Source organism: Dermacentor variabilis, chromosome 1 (assembly GCF_050947875.1).
Source record: "Dermacentor variabilis isolate Ectoservices chromosome 1, ASM5094787v1, whole genome shotgun sequence".
Taxonomy (NCBI): Eukaryota; Metazoa; Arthropoda; class Arachnida; order Ixodida; family Ixodidae; genus Dermacentor; species Dermacentor variabilis.
The window spans coordinates 87,260,988-87,287,515 of NC_134568.1; the positions used below are offsets into that span (position 1 = coordinate 87,260,988).

At 49.0% G+C, this 26,528-nt stretch overlaps 1 protein-coding gene across 1 annotated transcript in view; it reads left to right on the forward strand.

Annotated features, from left to right (window-relative positions):
• Positions 1-26,528, forward strand: part of LOC142580174 (uncharacterized) — a 49,980-nt gene that overhangs the window by 3,008 nt on the left and 20,444 nt on the right. Inside the window, exon 3 of the mRNA XM_075691049.1 lies at positions 3,073-3,281. Within this exon, the coding sequence (XP_075547164.1) occupies positions 3,073-3,205 (133 nt within the window). The 3' untranslated portion in view covers positions 3,206-3,281. The remainder of the gene's footprint in view (positions 1-3,072; positions 3,282-26,528) is intronic.

The window sequence follows — 26,528 nt, forward strand, 5'->3', positions numbered from 1 at the left end:
TCAAAGCCACTGGATGCCACGGACACACGATCAAACACTTAACCGCGAAAACCGAAAACATGATCAGACTCATCCACAGAGTCTCGGGGCGTAGTAAGAGTCTCTGCGAAGTTAACCTTCTGCGCGTATACCACTCGTTCCTTATGAGCCATATTAATTATGTCGCCTCTGCCCAGAACTGGACAAATATAGAAAAGACGAAACTAAACACACTCATGCGCAAGAGCATCAAGCAGGTCTTGGGCAATCCACAAAGAGCAAGTACAGCAAAGGTTGATCAGCTAGGCATGCACAACAGCATCGACGAAGTGACCGAGGCTCAGACTATGGTGCAAATACTCCGTCTATCTTCGTCCAAAGCCGGTAGACTAAACCTAAACGAAGCCAATGTCTCCCCTTCTTCCATGGAGGAAGAAAACTGAGGAGAGGCCCTACCCTGTCCGCGCGCTAGGAGAAAAGTGTGGAGGAAATGACGCAGTAGGTTCTCATTTTCCTGCTTTTTTATTTCTTTGCCGTGGCAGCCACGCCTTTCGGGCCACAATGGCGGCTTTGTTTTGGTTCTGTGCGCTCACACGTGTTGCTCTGTAGGTTTCGTACCGTGGCAAAGGCGCCGTGCGGGCAGGTTTGCGTTCGTCTCCGTGTTTTGTTGCGCTGCGTTATCTAGACCGTGCTCTCCCGAATGTTGCTGTCGCCAGGTGGGACAGGAGGAACTAAAGTTTGTGAAGTGAACGTGCATGCAACGCTGTACGCAATGTACCGCGCCACGGCAATGGCAACGGACGAAGGTATCCGCGGGGAATTTTGCCCTCTTTGGCGGAATAATGCTAACGTGCTAACGATTGTTTAGTATTGCTGCGGAGCGCGCGCGTCCGAGCAGCACGGTTGCGCGCAGCGTGGCGTGGTTTCGCAAGAAATGTAAACAAGAGAGGAGAGCTGGCCCGATAGGCGGAGCAACGCCACGAGCAACGCCAACTTCCGGCTTCACTTTAGCTTCACAAAGAGTGATGTCAGGGCCTCTCCTGAGTTTCCTTCCTCCGTGCCTTCTCCCTTTCTCGAGCACGCGGTTACCCTACCGAGCGAAATTAGAGACCAACTACAAAGTCTCGCCGTTTCCCAGAAACGTCCACCCACAACACAACGTGGGTAGGCGCCGGGCCCGCGCCCGCGCGATTCTCGACCGCATCGACGCGGATCGTGAAGCCACCGCATTTGTGGACGCGGCCCAGTACGGCAACACATCCACTTTCACGATAGCAGTCGTGGACGGTAACGGAACGTTACGATCATCTGCATCGGTTAAAACGAGCACCAGCGCTGAAGCAGAACAAATAGCCGTAGGCATCGCCATGGCATACTCCACATTTACTCATGTCTTCACGGACTCGCGTGCCGCAATTCGGGCCTACGAATGCGGCAACGTATCTAAAGAAGTAGCGCGTATACTACTAGCGAGCTCAAAGGAGAGCAAACGGTGCCTCTCCTGGTTGCCCGCTCACATGGGGAAAGACATTCACCCGCAAAAAGCTAACCTCCATGAAACGGCCCACGACCGTGCGCGAGGACTTGCCCGCGGCGACGGTCCCACGGCCTCCGAGGGGCTGGACATTCAGTTTAATGACCCGCTGCCCACTTACCAAGAAATCGCCTCACACTATCGAAAAGGCAGAACCAAATACCCGCTCCCGCACGCCAAACTCGAACGCGCGCAGGCGGCCGCGTTTCGAATGCTACAAACGGACTCGTATCCGTCACGAGGCCTACTAAGTCACTACTCTCAGACATTCCGGCAAATTGCCCAGACTGCCCAGAACTTTATTGCTCATTCTCACACATGCTATGGCAATGTACCGCGTTGCCAAAGGGCCCTCTCCCCAGTGAGCCCGAATGGGAAGAAGCCCTCAAAAGCCTGGACCTCAAACTCCAACTCAAGGCCGTCCAGAGGGCCCAAGAACTGGCGGAGCGTCACCACGTTCCCGTCCCGACTTGGGCGTCGCCTACGGTTTCGGCCGGAGGAGTTCCCCGCGTGGGATCTCCAACAGCTTGAAACTCCTCAGGACCTCAATAAAGTTATTGACTGACTGACTGATACAAACGTTTTCAAGGGTATATTACTGCTGTTTGTTATACACAATAATTCGTTCTTGTGGGTTTGATATATCCGAGTTCGGCTGTACTTATATTATTTACCCTGTCGCATTTTTGTAAATTGTGAAAAAATAGTGACATTAAAAAAAAAAGAGAGATCAAAAAGAGAGATCACCTTAAAGGGCCCCTCATAAGACTGCATAGCAAATTTTGGTTATACGCTGGACGTTGTTACATGCCCTCTAAGGAGTGTTCTACCGCAAGAATTTTTCAAATTAGTGCATTAATAGCAGAGATTGTGGAAGTGCTGCACCAATTTTGCCACCTTGCACCAAAACATAAATTTGAAGTGAAGTTGCTAAATTTAGCTGTATGTGGGTGTTCATTGGCAACCACAAAGCCATTGCTGTATGATTATTTAGCCCTGGAATACAAGCCTAGGCAACCGGTTTGAGCTTCAGCATTTTTGGAGTGTGTTTGTGGCGGTGCATTGTAGCTTGGCCGCAGAGAAATATAAATTTTGTGCTATACAATGTACTATAAACGCTTCCGTGGTTTGCACACATGCAAAAATCACAACGTACTACATGACTAGGTACATTATGAAACCACTTATAACACTGATGTGGGGATGCATTAATTTTCTCAAGGTAATCTTAAAAATCTTGCCAGCTTTTTTTTTTCCAGGAAGAAACTATGCAAGCCCTATGTTTCTTTAAAGGCTGTTATCAATTATTTCTCAATGATCTCCGCAAGGTATACATAGGCACTTTATTACCTTAGTATGCGTTTGATAATTAAACTGAAATATTAGTTGTACAGCAAAATAAAAAGCTCATGAGCCTATCAACATAAAGTTGGTGCCACTCATGTAACGCACTTTGTCATTACTTCTTTTAGACGATAATAATTGAATAGGATCATTTGTAGGATTTTTCTTACATAATAAAATTATTACTTGGGTCTGAACATTGCTTTTCCATGCAGGTGCACCTTGCCAAAGGAGCAGTGGACGTGGCTGTTGTCATGCCCAAAAGACTTCTTGTTTTGCAAGGAAGCCACAAAGCTCTGGTGGCTTATCCCTAACTTGAGGAATAGGAGCCTGAGAGGAGCAGTTTGACGACGCTTCGTCAAGCAGGATAAGCAGGCACCACCAAGAAAGGCACTGACACCTGAGAAGCTGCAGGCTATCGCGAGTGAGTATATTCAACCTAGCATATCTTGCTGTATTACTTTGTTTGATAGATAAGCAACTGACTTAAATATTTAAAACTTGCTGCACGTTCCTATTTCTCAATAGATAGCTTTGTAGCCTACGCTGAGAACAAAGCGTCGGAAGTGCCAGCAGCAGACCGACTGCAAAAGATGAACTGATTTATCACAGAGATGATGAATGATTTAAATAAATAGTGCGCAGGGGAAATAATTTAGGCATCTTCTATATGGTGCACAATTATTTTTGTACGCATCTACACTGTGTTCTGTACTCATGAAACACATGATTAGAATGCACATTGTTGTATATCCACGTTGCCCATAACCCTCCCCACAGAAAAACCCGCATCCCCATATTGCTCGTATTCCCCCATATCACCCCTATGCCCCCACATCACCCATATGCCCCTATATAACCCGTATACCGCTATATTACCTATATATATATATATATATATATATATATATATATATATATATATATATATATATATATATATATATATATATACCTATATATACCTATAATAATATATAGGTAATATACCCTATATTACCTATATATATATATATATACACAGGGTGTCCCACATATCTTGAGCCAAGAATTTTAAAATGAAAGACGCGTCGGAAGCGAATTTAACCGAACGCATACTATTCACAATAGCCTATAGTAAATCCGACAAATTTTTTTCTCCATGACTCGCTAATTAATCAAGTTTAATTACCCAAATTTTTAATTATTGGCTGAGGACCTCAAGTATGATACGCAGGTTCGTAGAGAACGAAAGGCTAGTGACGTCACTCCCCACGTCGCAAGCTGCCGTCACCGCGGCCGCTTACGCAACAGTAATCTTTACCGTGAAACGTATGCGGGGACTGTATACGTACTTCGAATTGTTATCAGGAGTGCCTTATCAACTATGTTGTTCGGATGCTTGTTTTGTGCTTGTTCGTTGTTTAAACGGATGTCGTCCTGTATGTTGTATGCGTGATTCCGAAGAATACATGCACTTTTCGCTTCACTTTGCTGACTGCTTGAAGCCTGCTTCACCTACTCCGCGGGCGGCCCGGTATTGCGCTACCTCCGGGATTGGCCCTCATTTTTGCCCACGGATGACACGAAAAATGCCGACCAACTAGAGGCTAACAGTATCGCTGTAAAAAGACCGCAGATGTGCGTGGCCTTGGAGAATTACAACCTGATTTCCAGCGCAGCCGTTTCTTTAGAACAGTCGCATTAGAACTTTCAATCACATAAAAAGTTTCAAGCTGGGCAAACGCGGCAGTTTGAGCGGGGCCCCCATGCACGTAAACGGCACGTCCTTCTTCAGAAGATCAGTGAGCGGTCGGGCAATCGCTGCGAAGTCTTTAACGAAGCGTCGGAAGTGGGAGCAGAGTCCTAAAAAACCTCGGACGTCTTTAACACACTGAGGTACAGGAAAAGACGTGACAGCACGATTTTTCTCCGGGTCTGGTTGAATACCGGAAGCGTCGACGAGGTGGCCCAGCACTGTAATTTTCCGGCGACCGAAGTGACACTTCGATGAATTTAGTTGCAGCCCAGCTTCGCGGAAGACTTGAAGAACATCTGATAAGCGCTCAAATTGTGTGTCAAACGTAGGTGAAAATACGAGAACGTCGTCTAGGTAGCAGAGGCATGTTGACGATTTGAACCCTTGAAGCAGAGTCCATCATATGTTCGAACGTTTCTGGGGCGTCGCATATACCGAATGGCATAACTTTGAATTGATATAGACCACCAGGGGTGACGAACGCGGTCTTCTCTTGGTCCTTTTCATCCACAGAAATTTGCCAATAACCAGACCGAAGGTCTATTGACGAAAAGTATTTGGTACCGTGGAGACAATCGAGGGCGTCGTCAATGTGAGGCAAGAGGTAGACGTCTTTCTTGGTAATGCGGTTTATATGACGATAATCTACACAGAAACGCCATGTGCCATCTTTCTTTTCAACAAGTACTAAGGGCGACGCCAAAGGGCTCGACGAAGGTTCAACAATACCTTTGGCAAGAATCTTGTTCACTTCATCTTGAATAACCTTGCGCTCTGAAGCAGAAACTCGATATGACCGGCAATGAATAGGACTGGCATCACCAGTATTTATGTGATGCTTAACATTTGAAGTCTGGCCCAATTGGCGATTGTTGAGGTCGAAGATGTCGTGGTAGGAAACCAAAAGGCGACACAGAGCTGCTGCTTGTTCAGGCAAGAGGTCCGCAGCAATCATGGGACGAAATGTTGCGCCAGGGCAAATAGCATCCTGTGAACACGGTGAAGAATCTGAGCAGGCGTCTACTGAAAACGTCGTGACGTGGTCATCTCCTATAGCACGCAGCGTTGCAACCGATATTCTTTGGGGTAGAACTTCCTTTGTCAGGCCAAAATTGACGACGGGGAGGCATGTCCGGTTATCGGCAATGGTGACGACGGAGTGGGGCGCAGTGATATTGCGCATCAAAAGGACATCAGGAAAAGGTGTGACGACGTAATCACCATCGGGCACAGGAAAAGATGATAGCAAATCGGCGAAAGTCAAGGCTTTAGGCGGCAGGCATACGAAGGCGGTCGTACTAAAATTGTTCGGCAGTTCGGTACGAATATGCACGAGTAGAGGAAGTTCGAGGCAAAGGGTACCGGCAGAACAGTCGATCAAAGCTGAATGCGCCGTAAGAAAGTCGAGCCCGAGGATTATGTCGTGGGGACAATTGGTCAGCACTGTAAAAAGAAAAGGAACGTGGCGGTCGGCGATACTGATACGGGAAGTACACATTCCAGTGACGTCAGCAGTGCTACCATCGGCCACGCGTACGAGGAGTTCCGCCCAAGTAGAATAGGGCATTCGCCAGCATAATGGTAGGGTCCCAGCGGTTGTTTTGGCTAGTACGCTCATACAGGTTGAGCCAGCCCTCAACGTCGACATTATCTTGCCCGGAGAATATGCCAGGATCGCGGGGGTTGGTAACCGTAACGTACGTTGTTGGCGGGGTCGCAGGAGTAGAAGCAAACGATGTGTCGTCACCGGAAGCCATGGTGGAATGCAGGACGGTGCGGCTGCTGCGGAGCTCCGTGGCGCGGACGGGGAACGGCACCCTCCACCAAAATGTTAGGCGAACGAAGCATTAACGACTGGAAACTATTTACAAAGTATATTTACAAAGGATAATTCAGCGCTGGCCAGTTCAGCCGACAGCTCGAGAGCCAGGGAGCGTTCGTCGCCTTCGTCGGGGCGCCCGCGTGCATCATCCACAAGAAACACACAATATGCATGTATCAGTATTATCTGGTGACTGTGGAATCTCGACCACGATACTTAAAAAAACTCAGACGGTTGAGTGATAAATGCATATTGCGTACGTCTCTTTAAGAACTCATAAATTTTTTAAGATGTTTGAACCGTACGTAAGCATGCGGAATCTGCAATCTAGGGTGGGTATATGAGCTTCCTGATATAAAACAGCGTTGGCAACAAATCTAGGTAGCCCGAGGCATGATCGTAGAGCTTCTCTTTCAAAAATTATGAGAGGCTTAATTTTTTAGGCTGGGCCACCGGGAAATATTACGCAGCCGAATTCTGATATGGGCCGAACACACATTTTGTAAATCATCAGTAAGGTATCCCTGCGCAGTCCAGAGCGACGGTGGCTGAGCCGGCGAAGCATAGCTACGGCACGTTCTGCCTTTGTTTTAATATGTTCAATGTGACTGCGCCAGGTGAGTTTGCCATCGTAAATGAGACCAAGGTACTTGACTTCGTCAACTTGAGGAATGATTTCCTGTCGGTATTGTAAAGATATATGCACCTGTGTGGTTAATGGGAATACTAATACCGCACTTTTGCTAATATTTAACGACATACATAACACCTCTAGCCATGTCTCCAGTATTCCTAAGTTATTCTGCAACGACTGTTGTAGTGAATGTATATTATTTGCGGATGTAAAAAATGCGATATCGTCCGCATAAACATAAACATGTACTTCCGAAGACAAAGGAATTGTGCTTAGCGAAATGTTAAATAATATAGGGGAACGAACGGAACCCTGTGATACACACACATCTCGTCTGCTTGTGTTTGGACGTCGAAATACCGTGTTGGTAACAATAAAACTCTCTATCCCTTATAAATTCATAGATCCAAGCCGTTATATATTTTGGGAAATTCGTAGACTGAAGGTTATCGAATAGAATACAATGTTCTACAGAGTCGTATGCTTTTGATACATCTAACGTCACCAAAGCTGCATACTCTCGTTTGCGGCGAGCAAGTTTAATGCGGCTCTCTAAATCTGCATGGGCGCACCATATAGAGTGGCCGGGACGAAATCCAATCTGACAAGGGCTGCGAAGGGTATCATCCTGCATTAAATTTGTTATACGGCCGTGAAGAACCCTTTCTATTAATTTGACGACATTGGAAGTAAGAAGTAAATTGGTCTTATGTTGTCTAAAGTCAAGTCCAGCTGATTTTTTCTTCAATAGTGGAATAATTTTAGTTACCCTCCACTCTCTTGGAACCCATGAATTCTTGAGAGAGAAATTTATTATATTTAGCAGGTCCTGAGGCGCATAATCAAGAAAAACGTTTAGCATCCCTGTTGAAATTCCATCTCGACCGGGGGCTGACGCCGGTAACGAACTAATAATGCCTTCAAGCTCTGTCGCTGTTACTGTTACAGAGTCGTCTCCCAATGGAGGTTTCTCTTGTCCGATCGGCAATTTATGTTTGAAACGTCGTGCAAGTCCTTGAACAATTTTCTCAAGAGATTTTGATAATTCTTTTGTTGATAGAACGACAGATTCGACATTCACAGGTGCCGGTATAACTTTACGAGATCGAAGAAACTTAAACAGGGATTTTTTATTGCTAGGCTTCGAAAGATATGTGTAGTGCTTGGAATCATAATCCTCCTTAGCTTTTGAGACTGTTTGTTTAAATGTAGTAGCTATATATGCATAATCAGCCCAATTAACATGACATTGGTTGTATAAATGTTTTTTCCACGCAAATTTTCTACGTCTAAAATCTCGCTCGCAGTCAGAATTTCACCAGGGACAATATGATCCGCCCTTAGTAGATTGCTCAACAAATTGAGCTTTTTTTATTATTTTTTTAGAATTGAACATAGGGACATTGCTTTAATATCCCTCTCAATGCCCTCCCGAGCGTGTAAAGCGGACTAACGAATTTAAAAATTTTTCGTAATTAACAAAAGTGCGCACATTACTATCTAAACCAGTTAACGTGTTAAGCAGTTCAAAAATTATAGGGAGGTGATCACTGCTAGTTCCGGAATCTAGTCTTCCAGGAGGTGACAGACATGCTCGAGGTAGCAAACGTAAGGTCTAGGGCAGATCGCGACTGACCCCGAACGAAATTATGTGCTCTCGAATTTAAGCAAGTCAAATGATTCGTTAACACCCAATCCCACAAGCGTTTGCCACAAGTGTCCGTTTGGATACCCCACGATACATGATAAGAATTAAAATCTCCCACGAGTATGATGTTCTTTTGACTGCAAGCAGCAGAGGGATCTAGATAACGGGTATATTGCACTACAGCGGGGAAGTACGTGTTAATTATAGAAAAAGGTGTGCAACCAGGAAGCATAATATCGAGTGCTAAGATTTCACAGTCTGGGGACATTATCTGGTATGCTATAGTAGCTCTCTGGCAGATTTTTGATGAGACAAACAAAACTGAACCACCGCCTCGGGATAGGTGATCCAATCGAAAACATCGGAAATTTTTTAGACGAAAAGTCTGACCAGCAGCAATACAAGTCTCCTGTAAAATAATAATACTTGGAGAATATTTAGAAATAAGGCATAATAAATCTGTTGCAGCGGAAAGTATGGAACGACAGTTCCACTGAATTACTGTTCCTATGGTGAATAAATCCGAGCAGCAGAGACTGCTTGGTCTGAAACGCTCTCTTTTAAGAAGTCCTTCCTAGTCGGAATATCTCTAACCTACTTTTTTGCCTTGGAGTTGCTGGGAGAGCTAGATTCTTTCTCTGTCGGTGACCTTGTTCGTTTAGGAGATCGGGGGTCCATATCTACATCTTGATTTTCCATCCCATGTGTCGGAGAGACAGATGTGGTCGACTTTCTCAGAAGTTGATGGCTTTGATTAATCGTTATTTGTGAATGGCTGCGCGGTCGATATTTCAATAGGTGGACTCCGCGGTGCACCCGACACCGGATCCTCAATGTTGGCTTTATTAGTTCGTTGAAGCCACGGAGCTACTTGTGAGGACAGCACCTGAACAAGGGAGTCGGTGAGATTTGGCACAATGCGCTCCACTGCTTTCTCCAACGCCTTTTCTACGGAAGCTGCCACAGCCTCAGAGACTGAGTTTTCCATACATAGTGTTTGACGGGCGGTTATACCAGCATAACCTTGAGTCCTGCTCTGAATTTTTCCAATGGCCTCATGACGAGAGCATCGACGTCTATCAATTATTTCGAGGATTTGCACTTCTTTTGACCTCGCAGGGCAGTTAGGCTCATCTGCAGCGTGGGGACCACTGCAAAGACAGCAGGACTCATTTCGGGAAGAACAGTCATTTGAATTATGGCCTTGTACACAAATTTGGCATCGCGTGTTGTACCTGCAACCTTTTATGGAGTGCCCAAACCGCCAGCACTTTAGACACTGAAGGACACGAGGTGATAGAGGCTCAACTCGTTATATAAGTGCCCATGCCTTGATTTCTGATAGGCGGTTAATTCCACCAAAAGTAGCAATGACTGTTTCTGTGGGCATGCGCTTATTATTAACGACACGGCTGCAACGATACACAGAAATCACGCCTACCGCTGAAAACATTTCCCAAATTTCTGCCGGACATAGACTTACCTCGAAACCGCGGATTAGGCCTTTGGTACATGCAAAGGGATCAGGAATGAAGGCTAAACCCCATGAGCGCGATTTTGTGCGCGACAGCGACGAGCGACGGCTTCGAGCGACGGATCAGGCCGTCACGTGAACAGATCGCTCGGTCTTGTCGCGCGATCGCTCGGTTCTGCAAATCTAGAATTCGTCGCTCGTCGCCCGGAAGTGCTATGAGCGACTAGCCAATAGCGCGAAGCCGGAACTGGATGTACATAACTCAAGTACTTCCGATTGTCGCACGGAACGAGCAAACGATTGAATTTTTATACGTGCAAGGACAAGAACCTACTGCAAGACTTTCAGAAATATTTTATGCTGCTTTTTACAGTAAAACACATCAACTTAAGTTAATAACGCACGCGTCACGCTAATTTCGGCGCCTATATTGCTGCCCTCATACCGGTAACACTGGGGAGACGTCGCTCGAAGTCATCGCTCGCATGGGGTACAACTTGTAGGCGACGAGCGAACGCGACAGCCATCTCCATCGCGTCGCTTGTCGCTGTCGCGTGCAGGATCGCTTGCATGGGCTTTATACTTGAAACTGCTCACTGGATGTGTCGCAAAAACATCGCACTTCAGTAAATCTTGAACACAAGCCTGGTCTGACGAGCAGCAAAGAATGCTCCCGCGGCCAAACTGTCGAACCTCAGTGATTTGTTGAAAATTGGCCGAGGCCATCCGGAGTTCGGATTGAGTTGCCTTGGGATTCTTCATGTGAATCACTCCGCCATCACTCGGAACCAAAGCCATAGGTACGCTGCTCGTCCCACTGCGTAAGAAAAGATTCACCGGCAAATCAGAGTTAGGAACAGAAGCCAACCAGGTGGAATCCTCCTGGCAGGCCTGGCCATGAGAATGACATTGCAAATAAATAGGAAATTACTCTGGCAAGTTAACAGATATTGAAACAAAAGGTCAAAAACAATTACGTAAAAGACACAGATTAAAAGAAAACCCAGATCTTTTTGACCAGAACCAGTGTTCGGGAGCTCAGGCACCAGGCCACGTCAGCCACCTGACTCTTTCACGTCATTGTCCGACACAAATCTGGTTCCCTTAAGCTGTTTTTTCAATTGCTCCAAAATGCGGAAGCCGCAAGGCGGCAAGTCTGGGCTGTGTGGCGTATGTTGCAGCGTTTCCCACTTGAACGTTGTGAGTTTTGTGTTAACCACATCAGCGACGTGGGGTCGGGCATAGTCGTGAAGAAAGATGACCCCATTCGTCAATTTTCCACGTCGTTTATTTTTGATTGCGACACGCAGGCGATCCGGCGTTTCACAATATCAGAAACGATTGATAGTCTCTCCAGGTTAAGCAAATTCGATCAGCAATGGCCTCTGACGATCGAAAAAAAAGTCAACACCTTTCCGGCGTAAATGATGGCCTTTGCTTTCTCTGGGTGCGACGAATTCGAATGTTTCCACTGTAAGCTTTGCCGTCTTGTTTCAGGCTCGTAGTAGTGGCACCATGATTCGTCCCCGGTCACAAGCGCAGACAAGAAGTCGTCACCTTCATTGTGATACCGGATCAGGTGAGTCAAGGCAGTGCCGAACCTCCCCGTCTTCTGGAGGTGGTTCGAAATCTTGGACAACCGATATGTTCATGAATTATGGCGTGAACTGAACCGTGACTGATGTTCACACGCTCTGCCAGTTCATCGATGCTTATCCTCCGTTCTTCTCTAAACAGGTCATCAACCTTTGCAATTGTGTTGGAGCTGATTACGCGGTGGCTTTGGCACGGTCTTAGATCGTCCTTGCAACTTTCACGTCCTTCTTTGAACCGTTTGCTCCAACGCTTCATAGTGGCCAATGAAATGCAATGTTCAACGTAAAAGGCAGCCATACGGCGACTAATTTCTTTTTGGGAAACACCTTCAGCCGTCAAAAAACTCACGACACCACGCTGTTCAACTTTTGGAGCGTCCACTGTGCCACGCAACCATGTTCAACCCAGTGTATGAGAGCATTAAAGAACATTTATCCTCACACCTCCGTGTCACTTTTGTAAATGCGAGATGCCTGTGTGCTACGCGCATGCCTCGTAGATAATGAACCGAACCATTATTGTGCGGGGTGGGTTGGCTAACTTTCATTTGACTCGCCCTCGTACATTATAAATGCGAAGACAGAATAATATATACAAATGCGACGATACAGCTTGAACGGCAAAAAAGTGTCACTGGGAACAAAGTTCACTGCACGTGTACACAAAACCTTGCAACAAGATATTTAAATGTACGTATGAGTCTCCAATAAATCTGCCTATCTAAGAGAAAGTCACTGTATATAATGCGTCAAACAAGGTAAGTAAACACGTTGCGAAATCACAGATTCACAGATCACAGAATCCTAAGACACGCCTCACCTCCTCCCTCCACTCCCCCGGATAATTGCGCGCGACGGAAGGCGGCGCGCTTCCTCCCCGCTTTTCTCCCTTGCGCACACAAGACTGAGCCACCATCGTCGGCTCACGCATGCGCCCCCCCCCCCCTACGCTGTCATTCGCACGTATACAGCGTGCGGCGCGCGGTCCCAATGTTATTGCCCTTGGTCATTGTGCAGAACATGAGGGCGATGGCGACGGTAGGAATGAGCCTGGAGTATCCATATAATTGCTATCGAAATAATATACTAATAGTGTCCGGCAAATGAAGCGTCCCGTGACCCATTACTTTCCGCAAAAAAAGGACTAACAAAATCAAACTTTCACCACTCGACAATTCTTTGCGCCGCAACAATGTCTTTTTATCTTATCTTTTGTGAGGCCGCGGCACCGAAATGAAAAAAAAAAACGCAAAGGAAAGCATGTTGGCCACAATGAAGTGCCTACTTTGGGCACCTGTTGTGGCTACCGAAGGAATATCGAAGAAAACGTGAGACGCTTGGTCCACAGAGAACCATATGCATACTGCCAGGCATCCTACACCAGCGAAGTTCCGCTCAAGCGAACGCGTTTCAATCCATCGAGTCCCCACAGTGATGACGGCGAGTGACCATTGTTTATTTTTCTCGTATGCTAGCCAGAAAGCGTCCAAAACTCTGCCAGGTCCAAATCCACTCGGTCAGAGAAAAACGCATGCGCTCTGGCTGGCTCTGGCAGCCCGCGTGTAGCGAGAACAAGAAGCCTCAATGTGTCTTCGCGAATAAAAGTCAAAGTAGAAAAATAAATAATAACGTAGTTACCTTTGCTGGCTTTAGTGTTTTGACATGGATGCTTTGGCGCAGATGAAAAAAAAATGTTGATATTCTTTTCTGTGACATGGAGGCGCAAATGAACTATCACAAAGCTTCGTCTCATCGGACCTCGCGGCGTGCTTTGTCAACTTGTCTGATAGTGTGTTGATTTGGCTTGTCTCGTTGTATGATCCGATGTACGACTTTAGAAAAGTTAATGCACCTTTGGCATCAAATGTTTAGAATGACAATAAAGCCACAAAGTTGTCGAATTGAAAATCTAAAGCACGACTTTAGAAATGTCAATGCACCTTTCGGCATCAAAAGTTCATGAGAACGTTATACCCATAAAGTTTCGGAATTGAAATCCATTCGCTCCGCAGATTCCGCGGCCTCCGCAAAATGCCGCGACGAGCCCGGTCGCCATCAAAACGCCCTTGAAACTTTGTTCTCGGATTGGGCTCCTTGTGTTATGCGACTCCCGGTGCATGGGCGCTACCGCGTAATTCAGCCAGAGTTCGCAATGTTCGCGCTGGAATGACTTCTAGAGCGTGAAAAATACATTCTAGACAAAATCCAGAATGATTTCCGACGCCAGGGGTTGTTTTCGTCGGCGGTGCATGACAACACGAAAAAATTTCGGGGGAGGGAGGCTGAAGGCCCGTTAGCCCCACCCCTGGCTACGCCCCTGGTATATATATATATATATATATATATATATATATATATATATATATATATATATATATATATATATATATATATATATATATATTGTTACGAAGAGTTGCGAAGAAATGGTTTTATTTACAGGCGATGGATGATGATCGTAGCGTGATAGTAGCGCAGCTCGGCCTCTCCAACGCTTCGTCCTCTTCGTCTTCCCTTCTTTTCTCTTGTCCGCGCCTTTCGTATCTGTTACAATATATATATATATATATCGAACATCAAGGTAACGGCGAAAATTCGCGATGGGGGCGTAATGCGAAAACACCCGTGTACTTAGATTTAGATGCACGTTAAAGAACCCCAGGTGGTTGAAATTTCCGGAGTCCTCCACTCCGGCGTGCCTCATAATCAGAAAGTGGTTTTGACCACGTGAAACCCCATAATAAAAAAAAAAATTCGCCTGGAGTTTTCATATGATTGCTATCGTAATATAAGGTCTGTTTCGCCCGAAAGCCGAAGCATCGATTGATATACAAAGCAAAGATAGTAGCTTTATCGGTCGTATAAGCTTGTAAACATACGCATACTAATTAAATTAACAAACATGGTGTCATGCGCGCAAGCAAACATGAACACATCTCACTCGATGACCGCTGTTAGATAGGGATTATTAACTAGCATCGGTCAAGTTCTCCGAACGCAACCACTCGCCGTCGCATTCCAGTTGGGGTACGCAGGTGCACGTCGACCATGATACCGGTGTCGTCAGACAAGTTGGCTATCCCGCTCTAGTGTGTTGCGCGTGGAGCTTTTGTCTCCCCTCTGTGTGACGCTTCTCGAAAGTGCAACTGGAGGCCGGCACGGTTCGAGGTAGTTGACCGTAGTCCCGAGAAAAGCCGCTTTTGCAGAACTGGCAGGTCGTTCAAGGACGACCAGTTTCCTCCTGCTGAGCCCCGACCAGGCGAGAGGCAATGTCGGAGGGAGGCAGCCATCGGAGAATAGAGCCCATGGAGTGTCCCCATTGGCCGAACATGACGCCACTTGTATGGGCCCTACGTTTGGATAAAAATGACACCTGTACTGGCTCGCCGATTGGATGAAAATGACGTGACCCCGACGTACTGAAGGGATTATAAACACGAGAACCATCGGAAAGAGAGAGACTTTCTTCGTGCCGCGGGCCGCAGCGTAAGATTTGCTCCCGGCCGTCAATGACTTTTTACTGTTATTTTGCTTTGGACCTATTCCTGTACGTAATGTAAATAAACCTTCATTTCTGGAAGTCCTTCTCAACATCGCCCAACTCCCGCACTCAAAGGCAAGATTAAATACCGCAGAAAGTCGCTGTCAAAACACTCAAAGTGAGGAAGCGCGGCAGCAGCAGCGAGCGAATAGACCGTCTTGCTGAGTCTCGCATCAACGCGAATTAAGCCGTGAAAACACCCTGCACGGGCGGACTCTGTCCCCGTCATAGATGGCTTTCACAATACAGCCGCGCATGCGGGTGCGCGCGGCGGCCCGGGCCGCCCGGAGTAGAGCACCTCCCCCCCCCCCCCCACCACCACCACGGCACTCCTCCTCCTGGAGCCTTGCGCTCGACGAAAAACAGCTATCGCACTAAAATTTATCAAGACGTCATCCACGGTTCTACAATTAAAACCAGTTCAGGAGGCAAGCAGACGCCGAGTGACCGATAGTGACCTCAAGCTGTTCTGTTGCGTCTGGGATGGTGAGATAAGAGAGTTGGTAAAGAATTCGATTGAACACTATGTTAGGTCTGAGTGCAGTTTCATCATGGACGTCTGATGGCTGCCCCAATGCGTACCGGCGATTCTCCGAATCACGTTGAGATGCTGGACTAACAACGAAACGAACGATGGCATTCGCGGATCACCTCCATTGCATTTCTGGAGATGGGTTTGCACGAGGCTTACCCCATGAGTGACAGTCAGAAAATGACACGACGCTCCTCCACTCCACAACACGCAAAGACGCACAAAGGCTTACCGCAAGACCAATATATTGCATACTGTAAAAGTTGGGTCAGGCATGTAAAAAGGGTTAGCTGGCCCATGCCGTCGTCCGACTCACCAGCGCTAAGGACGGTGTTGAAGGGAGGAACGTGTTCTCATCGAGAACAAGGAGTACTGGGGTCACTTACAATATCTACATGAAGAGTAGAGAACGTTACATCTCATTAGGCTAGCATGATTGAAGTGAAGCACACCCCGAGCAGCCGAAAACGTTTGCTTAAACCCTCTCTGTCCTCCCTAGATCCCTAGGCCAGGGAAATCTGCCATCCAACCTTCGTCCAATCGGCGCGTCCAAAGTGGTCGAAGGACCCGCGCTTTGAGAGCGAGGGTACACACACCCACTCCCGCACCTTTAGTCACTGAAAACACAGAAAGGAGGGTAGTTTCGTAGACAGGGGTTGTCACGCTTGATTCAAGCTGGCGCGTCTTGGTTCCTCGGATGACCCAGCATTTAGCTGGGGCGTCTGTCAAACGACCGTGGCGGTTACCCGGGTGAGGAAATGCCTTAGAACACCCTTTTCTAGGAGTTTTTTGCTCCCATTGGTGCGTGAAGGCGACAGTGAACCAACAAACAATACTCGGTCCGCCAAACGTGTCTCGCCTTACTGGCGCCGCAGCGCTGTCCGAAGAGGACGCATTGTTGGCTTTACGAAGCGATTCGTCGCAGCGGGGCAGGAGAGGCTAGAAGGTCACTACCCCCGCAGACTGATCTCGACAGTTCCTCCATTGCCCCAGAAAATCTCGACTGGCCAGTGCTGATAACCGCTGGGCAGAAGAGGGATGAAAGCTCCCCGATGGTGGCAAGGGGCATGACATGGCTTGCAGCAGCCAGCTGCGAAATGCTGACATATACCCCAAAACATCTCACAATGACAGGCAGTAGCAAAGCGAACCCCACAACACGGCTCCGCGCAGAGATGAAGCATTTTCGATCTCGCTTTAGACCCGCCAGGCTTCAAAGAAAACAGGAGTGCAAATCAACAAATACTGCATTTCGCTATGCAAATGTCGAAGGAATTTCGTGCCGACAAATTTAGCAATCATGGATGTAGTCCTATTAAATGAAAGGGGATCGTCTTGGCTTAAAGGGAAGCTGTAACGGTTTTCAATTTCAATGAATTGCTGGAATTGGGAAGAACAGACCTAATAATTTACGGTTCCGAAATTTTTTTCTTCGTTTTGTTAAAATAATGGGCGGAAATCGCTTTCTAAATCATCCCCGCGGACACGCCCCCATCGCTTCCCGGAGCGCCGGGTGAGGTGGTTGCCAGAGGAGAGAACCGGCGAGAGTGACGTCATTCGCGGGGACCGAGCTGCCGGACCGGCGTGCTGGCATGCCTCTTTCCGTGCTGCGCTTTACTGAACGACGCTACGAGAGATTTGCCGCCGCCGCCGCTCACGTTTGTTTTCTTTTGCGATTTTCGTAAACTGTTCTTTCCTTCTGTGCTGCGTGAGTGCCCACAGCCAAGGGCGCCCAACATGCCCTCGTTCTGTGCAGCATTCGGCTGCGCGAACACAGGCGGGCGAGACGATGTGGTGTTTCACAGGTTCCCGAAGGACAAGAAGCTTGCAGCGCAGTGGATCCATGCGGTGAGGAGAGATAAGTTCGTGCCGACGAAATCAACTGTGCTGTGCTCGGACAATTTCCGCGATAGCCGGATAGCCTTACGACAAGTGCGGAAACGCGTTATTGCTAGCGTTGCTACACTCCGTTTCATACATCAGGTGCAACGCTGTGGAAGCTTGAGATACTTCTTGCAGTGGCTGCGTTCGCACTTAAAAAAAGTTCGGTGTTTCTTGACCCGATTTTTTAGAAAATTTTCCATAATAAGCTCAGTTCTGAATGAAAAGAAAGAATTTACCCATAGAAACAATCAATGTACTTATACGGCTGCTAACACGCTCTTTTAAATCAATTTTCTTTTCGGCATTGTTTAATTGCAGCCCGTCGCGGCAGCTTCACGTGCATGCTCGCGCGAGCAAACGCCACTGGCACGCTGCGAAGCATAGACGGAAACGCACGCAGTAATAAATTTTGGTGACCGGACTTCGTGCGTAGCTTCCACAGCGTTGCACCTGAGGTATGAAATGGAGTATAGGCTTGCCTAGTGACATTCGACGTACGGTTGCAGTTATCGTGTTTACCACACGGCGGTGATAAAACTTCCCAATATCTTTATGTCAACACTAGCATGGAGCACACATACCGATTCTTGATCGAGCCACAATCGCAAAGTCGTCGAACCATAGTATGAATATTGCACATATAATACCTCTGGCCATCTCTGGATGTGTATGATAAGCAACTTCCATTACTGTACCTCGCAGCACTGCATGTGCGCGCTTTGAAACGCGGCACTGATGTTCGCGATCGTGTATCAACACTCAAAAAACCACGGGACTTTAGACAAGCAGCGGCAAGGTGCTTGACATCGCGGGATTGTACCCGTGTTTACAATCTAATAAGAAGTTAGTGCTTCGGCATCCTTCCAGCAGCAAGTTCCCAGTGACACTTTAGCGCATTTTTTCTCCCGTCATTGGAACGTGCAGCTACATGAAAAAAAACATACGTACCAGCTAAGATTTCCAACGCGCGAGAAGGTGCACACATCGCTCTCGCTGTTGGCACACGCAACATCGTCGTTGCTGCCGTTGCCGCCATCGTTTTCCGTATCGGCTGTCGGTTCGAACATGTACGGCGAAAATACAAGCTGTCCGAGACAACGAGAACGTTCCATAATGCTTACAACTCGCCTACGAAGCCAAAACAGAACAGCGTGCTACACTGAAACGGCGGCGCCGACCGGCGACTGCCGCGAATGACGTCACAGCGGCCCCGACCAATCACGGGCAACAGCGGCGTTCGCGCGATGCCCTGAGGCGCTGGTGCGCGTTTTCATAAAAAAACAGCCGCTTGCGTTTGTTTCCGCACTTTTTGAACCAGATATTCATGTCCAGGGGACTCAAAACTGTAGAATGCCGCAGGGAACTCATTTTTTTCGAAAAGTGTTTCAGCTTCCCTTTAACAAACAACAACAACAGCAACAAAAATTATTCGGGATCCCTAAACGCAGAACAAGTTTCAAATTAGCCTGCTCAAGCCGTCCGTATTACTATGCAACTTTCCCTTCTTATGTCTAACGCAGAAGTTGTACTGTTGGAGGGTGAGGCTTCATCGGAGCAAGCGGCCATTTTTTGGGCACATTTGATTAAGTCACATCAGAGGGCAGTGGTCAGTCTCGAAGATGAATCTCGCTCCGTACAAGTAACACGACAACTTCTGGGTTGCCCAAACCAAACAGACACATTCCTTTTCTGAAGCCCTATAGGCTTCCTCTCTTACAGTTAGTTTACGGCTGGCATAGAGAATAGGATCGTCCTCATTATCATCGCTGACCTGACTAAGTACCACGCCCATTCCCCTGTCGCTTGCGTCGCACTGAACTATGAATTCATTTGTATAGTCTGGCGCGCGAAGCACAGAATGAGAAACTAATATCGTTTTCAAACCTTGGAAAACGTTCTCTCCGCTCTTATCCCAGGGCACGTTACTCGGTGCTCCCTTTCGGAGTGCGTCCGTTAAAGGGTTGCAATTTGCGAATAATTTGGAATGTACCGTTGATAGTACCCCACAAGTCCCAGAAATGAACGAATGTCTATTTTCGTGCGCGGCTCTGAAAAATTTCCAATCGTAGCTATTTTCAACTCGGCGGGCCGTCTCGTGCCCTGGCCGACAACATGGCCCAGATAAGTAACCTGCGAGCAGCCAAACCAACATTTTTCCGCCTTCATCGTTAAGCATGCTTCCCTCAACCGCAAGAACACCTGCTTGAGGTGCGATACGTGGTGTTTCCAGCTGTCAAAAAAACATTGCGACGTCAACAAGGTATGGCAATGCGAACTCTTGCAAGTCTTTTAGGAAAATATCCATCAACTTACAGAAGCTAAACGGCGCGTTCTTCAGCCCGAAACTAAGAATAAGAGGGTGAAAACTGCCTACAGGTGAGATAATAAATGCGGCATAGCGGCTAGCACTTTCTGAAAGGAGAACTTGCCAGTATCCCCTGACGAGGTCTATAGTTGAAATGTATTTAGCAGCGCTAATTTTTTCGATTCGTTCCTCAATGTTGGGTATTGGGTACAGCTGATCCCTAGTGATGGCATTTAACTTCCTGTAGTCAACACACGGACGAGGGTCCTTATTAGGGGTTTCTACATGTATTAGCGGTGACGTGTAGTCACTCTCAGCGGCTCAATAACTCCCAACTCTAGCATGCGCACTTTTGTAAGAATGTGGAAGTCAGTGAGATGGTGAATACTGACCCTTGATCCGCCTGTATTTCGGCTGGAAACTCGACTCGGGAGAGAGAGAGCGAGAGTAAAACATCTTTATTAATAATATTTGAATGGCGAGAGCAGTGTGGGAGGAACCCATCTTTATTAATAATATTTGAATGGCGAGAGCAGTGTGGGAGGAACCCTCAGTCCAGGGTCCCTAAGATGATTCCGGCGATGTTTCGAGCCCGTTGTGTCACAGCTCGGAGGACCTCGGGAGGTCAGTCGCGGCGGGCATCGTCCCACAGCTCTTTGTTGCGTAGGGGGTAAAGGATAGTTGGCAAGGGAGGAAAGAGGTTTGCAGTGCACTCAATCGTGACGTGGAAGATTGTGGGCGAGCTGCCACAGCCAGGGCAACGATCTGCATAACAGTGTGGGTAGAATTTATTCAGAGAGACAAGATTTGGAAAAGTTGCGGTTTGTAACTGGCGTAATACCACTGCTTCCTCCCGCGAGAAGGACGGCGTTGGGGCTGCGTGGGTGCGACGAATGCATGTATAATGACGGACTATGTCTTTGTAACGGAGCAAGGGATCCCCCCCACTCTGAACTAGTCGCCTTACCACGCCGAGTCGCCAGGAGGGAAATTTCTCGGGCAACCGCATGTGCGCGTTCGTTACCCGGCAGCGAGGTATGACCAGGGGTCCAGAGTAAGTGGATGCGGGGAGATGTGGTTGGTGTATTTTGCGGAATCTGTTTGAGAATTTGGTGTGCCGCTCTCGGGATGCCATGTCCTGATAGGAACGCCCGGCATGCCTGTTGCGAGTCCGTCAATATATACACTTCCTCAGGAACACGGATGGCGTATCGAATTGCAAGAGCAACACCAAGAATTTCTCCGTAAGCGGCATTTGTTCCGCGCATTGCAGCAGAGTCTCTCAGGGATTCGGTGCCATCCAAAACTACCGAGGTATAGCCCTCTTGAGTGCGTGATGTGTCCGTGTATAAAGTACTATGTGTTTCCGGGATGTTTGCAAGCATGCGGCCAATGTATCGTACACGGGCTTTGCGCCGCCCTTTGTCATGCTCGGGGTGCATATTACGTGGCAATGGATGAATACTTAATGCTTGGCGTATCGCTGAAGACAAGATCGTGGGACGGGTTTCAGACTCAAGGGGAGGAACAGAGTATCCCAGCCGTGTGAGAAGATGGCGGCCAGTAGGGGTGAGTAGGAGGCGCTGGCGATGGCTGACCCAATGTGCCTCTAGCAGCTCGCCTATAGGCGAGCTGCTAGGACACATAACACACTATAGTGTGTTATGTGTCCCTAAGTTAAGGAGACGGCGTGTGGAAGTATAATTCGGGAGGCCATGGGCCAGCTTCGTCGCTTTGCGAATCATTGCGTCTATGCGAAGTTGTTGCGCTTGGGTCAACCGCTAAAAAATGGGAGATGGTATGTAAGGCGGCTGATCACGCATGCCTCCACCAAGCGCAGCAGGTCCTCTTCTCGAAGGCCCGAGCGCCTGTTGGAGACCCTCCGGATCATGGCCAGAATTTGCTCAATCTGTCTGGATAGAAGGGAAACAGTGTAGTTTGACCTGCTATCCGCTTGGACGTGTAGGCCGAGGATACGAACACGATTAACCTGTGGTATCGGTGTGCCATCCACGTGCACAGTGATAGGGGGAGTAGAGGAACGGCTCCGGGGGCGAATGATTATGAGCTCCGACTTTTCTGGAGCACATCTTAAGCCGCATTTTGTCGCGTACTCGGAAACTGTATCGACTGCTTGCTGCAGTCGGTTCTGGATGGCTCCGTCGGAACCCCGTGTCGACCAGATAGTAATGTCGTCTGCATAAATAGCGTTGGCGACATCAGGGATCTGGTCGAGTAGCCGGGGGAGCCCTGCGAGCCGAAGGGCCGAAGGGACGATGGGATGACTATCCGGGCGCCTTTCAGCAGAACACTGTCGCAGACAGAGAGCTCGTCTGCCACCGAGGCGTACTTTGAGAGGTGCAGTGGTATCGTGGTCTTTTTAGGCGAACCATTCTGGCAGTAGGAAGCGAGGGCTTTGCACTCGCCATCGGACTCTTGTGCCTGTCGCACGTCTTTAGGGCTGAGTGGCAAGACTTCCGACGTGCAGCCGACTACCTGTGCTGCAAAAAGTTCGATAGTGTCTAGAGGAGTGGGTGGCTTGTAGGTGATGCGCGACAACGTATCGGCTGTGGCTAGCAGCTTTCCTGGCACGTGCAGCATACGGAACTGGTATCGCATGGTCTTCAGCCATAGTCTCTGAATACGAGGCGGCGACATGTCCAGTTCCATCTTGCCCAGAAGTGAAACGAGTGGCAGGTGGTCAGTCTCGATGTCGAAGGGGATGCCACGGACGAACTCGTCGAACCTTTGGATAGCCCACGTCGTTGCCAAAGCTTCTTTTTCAGTCTAGCTGTAACGCTGCTCGGTATCGGTCATTGACCTCGAAGCGAACGCGACTGGGCGGCGCTCTCCTGAGGGTTGCGTCTGTAGCAAAACTGCGCCGAGACCGAATGAGCTTGCGTCTGCAGACACCGTAGTGGCGTACGACGGGTGGTACTTGGCCATGCACCTGTCTGACGTCAAGAGTTCCTTGATTTTCTCGAATGCTGCCTTTTGCTCGTGCTGCCACACCCAACTCGCAGACTTGTTCAATAAGGCTCTGATGGGAGCTGTGACGTCCGAGATGTGTGGCAAGAACCTGGCAAGATGGTTCACCATTCCGAGCAGTCTTCTAACGCCGGCGACGTCCGTTGGAGCTTCCATGGCTTTGACTGCTTCGACCTTGCCCGGATCTGGCCTGATGCCCTGTGCTGAGACGACCACTCCGAGGAAGGAGACCTGGGATACCCCAAAACGACACTTGTCCTGGTTCAATGTGATACCTGCTTTTGCAAGGCGAGATAGCACCTGGCTCAGTCTGGCGTCATGTTCCTGGCGGGTGCGTCCAAAAACCAAAATATCGTCTATCATATTGGCGACTCCTTCTTGGCCTTCCAGGATTCTTGCCATCTGCTTTTGGAAGTACTCTGGTGCGGAGGTGATGCCAAAGGGGAGGCGGCAGAAGCAGTATCGTCCATATGGGGTGATGAATGTCGTAAGCTCTTGGGAGTCTTCAGAGAGCTTCACCTGGTGGAAGCTTGCGGTCGCGTCCAGCTTCGAAAAAACTGTTGTATCACCGAGGAGGCCAAGGACTTGCTCGACAGTTGGCAGAATATGTCTTTCACGAAGGACGACCTTGTTGACTTGTGTTAAGTCGACGCAGAGGCGGTAGGAACCATCGCCTTTCCGGACGACGACGAGACCCGAGCACCATGGTGTTGGCTTGTTGACCCTACGGATCACGCCTGCGCTTTCCAATTTGTCCAGCTCGCGGCGGACGATCTCGAGCAGCGGGATGGGGATCTTGCGAGGTATGCTTAGCGAGAAAGGTACGGCATCGGGTTTCAACCGGATGTTGTATTCGTCCTTGAGAGTGCCCAATCCATTGAAGAGCTCGGCGTACCGCGTCGCTTTTGAAGTCTTGAGATGATCAAGAAACCGAACTACTTGGAGGGCTTGGAGCGCTGGCAGTCCCAGAAGAGGCACAGTGAGAGACTGGATCACGTAGAGACGCTGACAGCTTGTTTTCCCGTGCCACTGAAGTCGTGCCACATACGAGCCCAGCACGTGCAGTGGCTGTCCTCCCGGGCCAGTGAGCAGAGTGTCGACTTGGTCGACTTTGGCAGGCAAGGTAGGAAAGTCGCTGGGAACAGCAGATACTTCGGCTCCGGAGGCGACCTTGAACTGCGCCGTGTAGTCGTCAACGGTGACGTCGACGAACTTTGCCGAGGCGGGCGTCGCGATGGCGTGCAGGTGAACGGAGCTGAGCTTGTACTGCTTGAACTTCCGCGAGCGGCATACTTCGGCAAAATGGCCTTTCTTTTTGCAGAAGTTGCAGGTGAAGCGACGGGCCGGGCAGTCTGAACGTCGATGAGGCGCGCGGCCGCAGAATTCACATGTGGACAGCTCGCGTGAGCGCTCTGCTAGCGGCTGCGGCGAACGAGGCTTAGCGGCGGAGCGGCGGCGAGAGGGGAACTTGTTAACTTTTGTGGCGTCGAGGTTGAACTCGTGGGAGTGCTCGGTGCGGTTCTGGGGCAACGCCTTTTCCCTGTCGGCGTCTTCGGATTGACGGGCTTGTGTCCAAGCGTCCTGTAGTGTCAACTTCGCGTTCCGGCACAGCTGGTCCGAGAGACGGGAGTCGCGGAGGCCGACGACGAACCGGTCGCGTACGAGCCTTTCCTCGACAGCAGCAGACGGATAGTTACAGCGCTTAACCATCCTGCGCAGTTCTGCGTAGTACGTGTCGACGCTTTCGTCGGGTAGCTGAACACATCTGTGGAACCGTGACGATTCGTAAAGCTCGTTTGCCGGGTGCACGAAGTGCTCAGCGAAGCGGGTGGCAACGGCTTGGTATGAAGCGAGCGACTGGGCGTCGAGCGAGAAGGTTTCGAGAAGCGGGCGGGCCTCCGGGCCCATGCAGTACAGTAGCGAGCGTACCTGTATGTCTTCCGACGCTTGCGTCAGTCCTGAGACCGCTGCGTAGTCTTCGTAGCGGCTGAGCCATGTCGCCCATGTTGGCGGGTTCGCGAAGTCGAACGGTGCCGGCGGCTGGAAGTTGACGCCGTACAGTTTCGGCGGCTCGCCGGTCTCGAGGGACATCTTGGTGCCTTCCTATGAGGTGAGGGCTAAGGCAGGGGGGCGTTATCCGGCCCCTTCTGACACCAATTCGTCGAGCAATTCGTTCGCCTCGCCTACATAAGGATAGTCAGGGTACTGCGGCGGCGGGCCTGTGGGTATATGAAATGCTTCTCTAGCTCTCTGAGGAGTGTCGAGACATCGTCCCTGTACTCGTGCATTAGGATGTGCAGCTGTTGAAATGTTTTTCCCTTTGTTGTGGTGGGATCTGTGAGTGAGCGAAAAATCGACCACGTTTTTGCTGTGCTCAATGCGCCTGAGGGGCGATCGCAAAATCCTCGCCAGTTATTCCTCGTAAGGATCTCTGCATACTCCTGAGATTCCCGTGTAATTTGATCTATACGTTTCCTGAGTTTGCGGTTGAGGCGTTGTCGTTTCCATCGTCATGTCAACCCTCTGCGGGCGTTCCAGAGATTAAGTAAATGCGGGTCTATGTCTGGTGTCTCGGTTGTGGTGCGCAGTGTGCTCGTGGTGGCCTCTAGATCTTGTCTAGATCTAGAGAGTCAAGCCAGCGTTCGCACCCTTGGCGCTCAGGTGGGTCCTGGCGACGTTCCCTGAATTTCGCCCAATACGTTATACGCACATTTCGCTCGGGCCTGCGCGCACCCCGTAATGACAAGGTGGTCGCCACAATGTAGTGGTCACTACCAAGGTGCTCCTCTAAAGGCCCGTGCGCAACGACTGGGCCAGTATTGGCACGAAGGTAAGGTCAGGGCAGGTGTCACGAGTTACGCTGTTACCCATCCGAGTGGGGTGCTCTGGGTCGGTAAGCAGTGTGTATCTCATGTTACAGATGGCATTCCGTAAGCAGGTCCCTTTAGCCTGCGATTTAACGTAACCCCATGCAGTATGCGGAGCGTTAAAGTCTCCGGCCACCACACAAACCCGTCCAAACCTGCCAACTTCTGTTAGTAGGTGCTGAAAACAGTGCGTTCGCGAACGGGGGGAATTGTATGCATTGAGTATAAACAGACTGTCGCTGCGTTTACCTTGCGTAATTATTTCCACTATTTGGTGAGGAATGTCAATGTTAGTGGTATGCATGCTACATCTAACATGTTTCGAAACTAAGGCTCCCACAAGAGGAGAGACACCCGAGAGCGTGTTGTAGCCGCATAAAGAAGGGGTGCAATTGACTTCCTGTAAGAGGATAGATAAAGAAGGGGTGTAATTGACTTCCTGTAAGAGGATGACATCAGGAGGGGTCGTGAACGTGGCGATATGCTGCTGTAGGGAACCTCGTTTTCGGCGGAATCCCCTACAATTCCACCGCCACACCACTAGTTGCTCCGTGTTACGCGGTGCCATCATCATCGCGAGAGGAAGCAGGCGGTCGTGCATAGGGATGCGGGCGCCGGGTGCCCACATTTGAAGGTTGCGGCC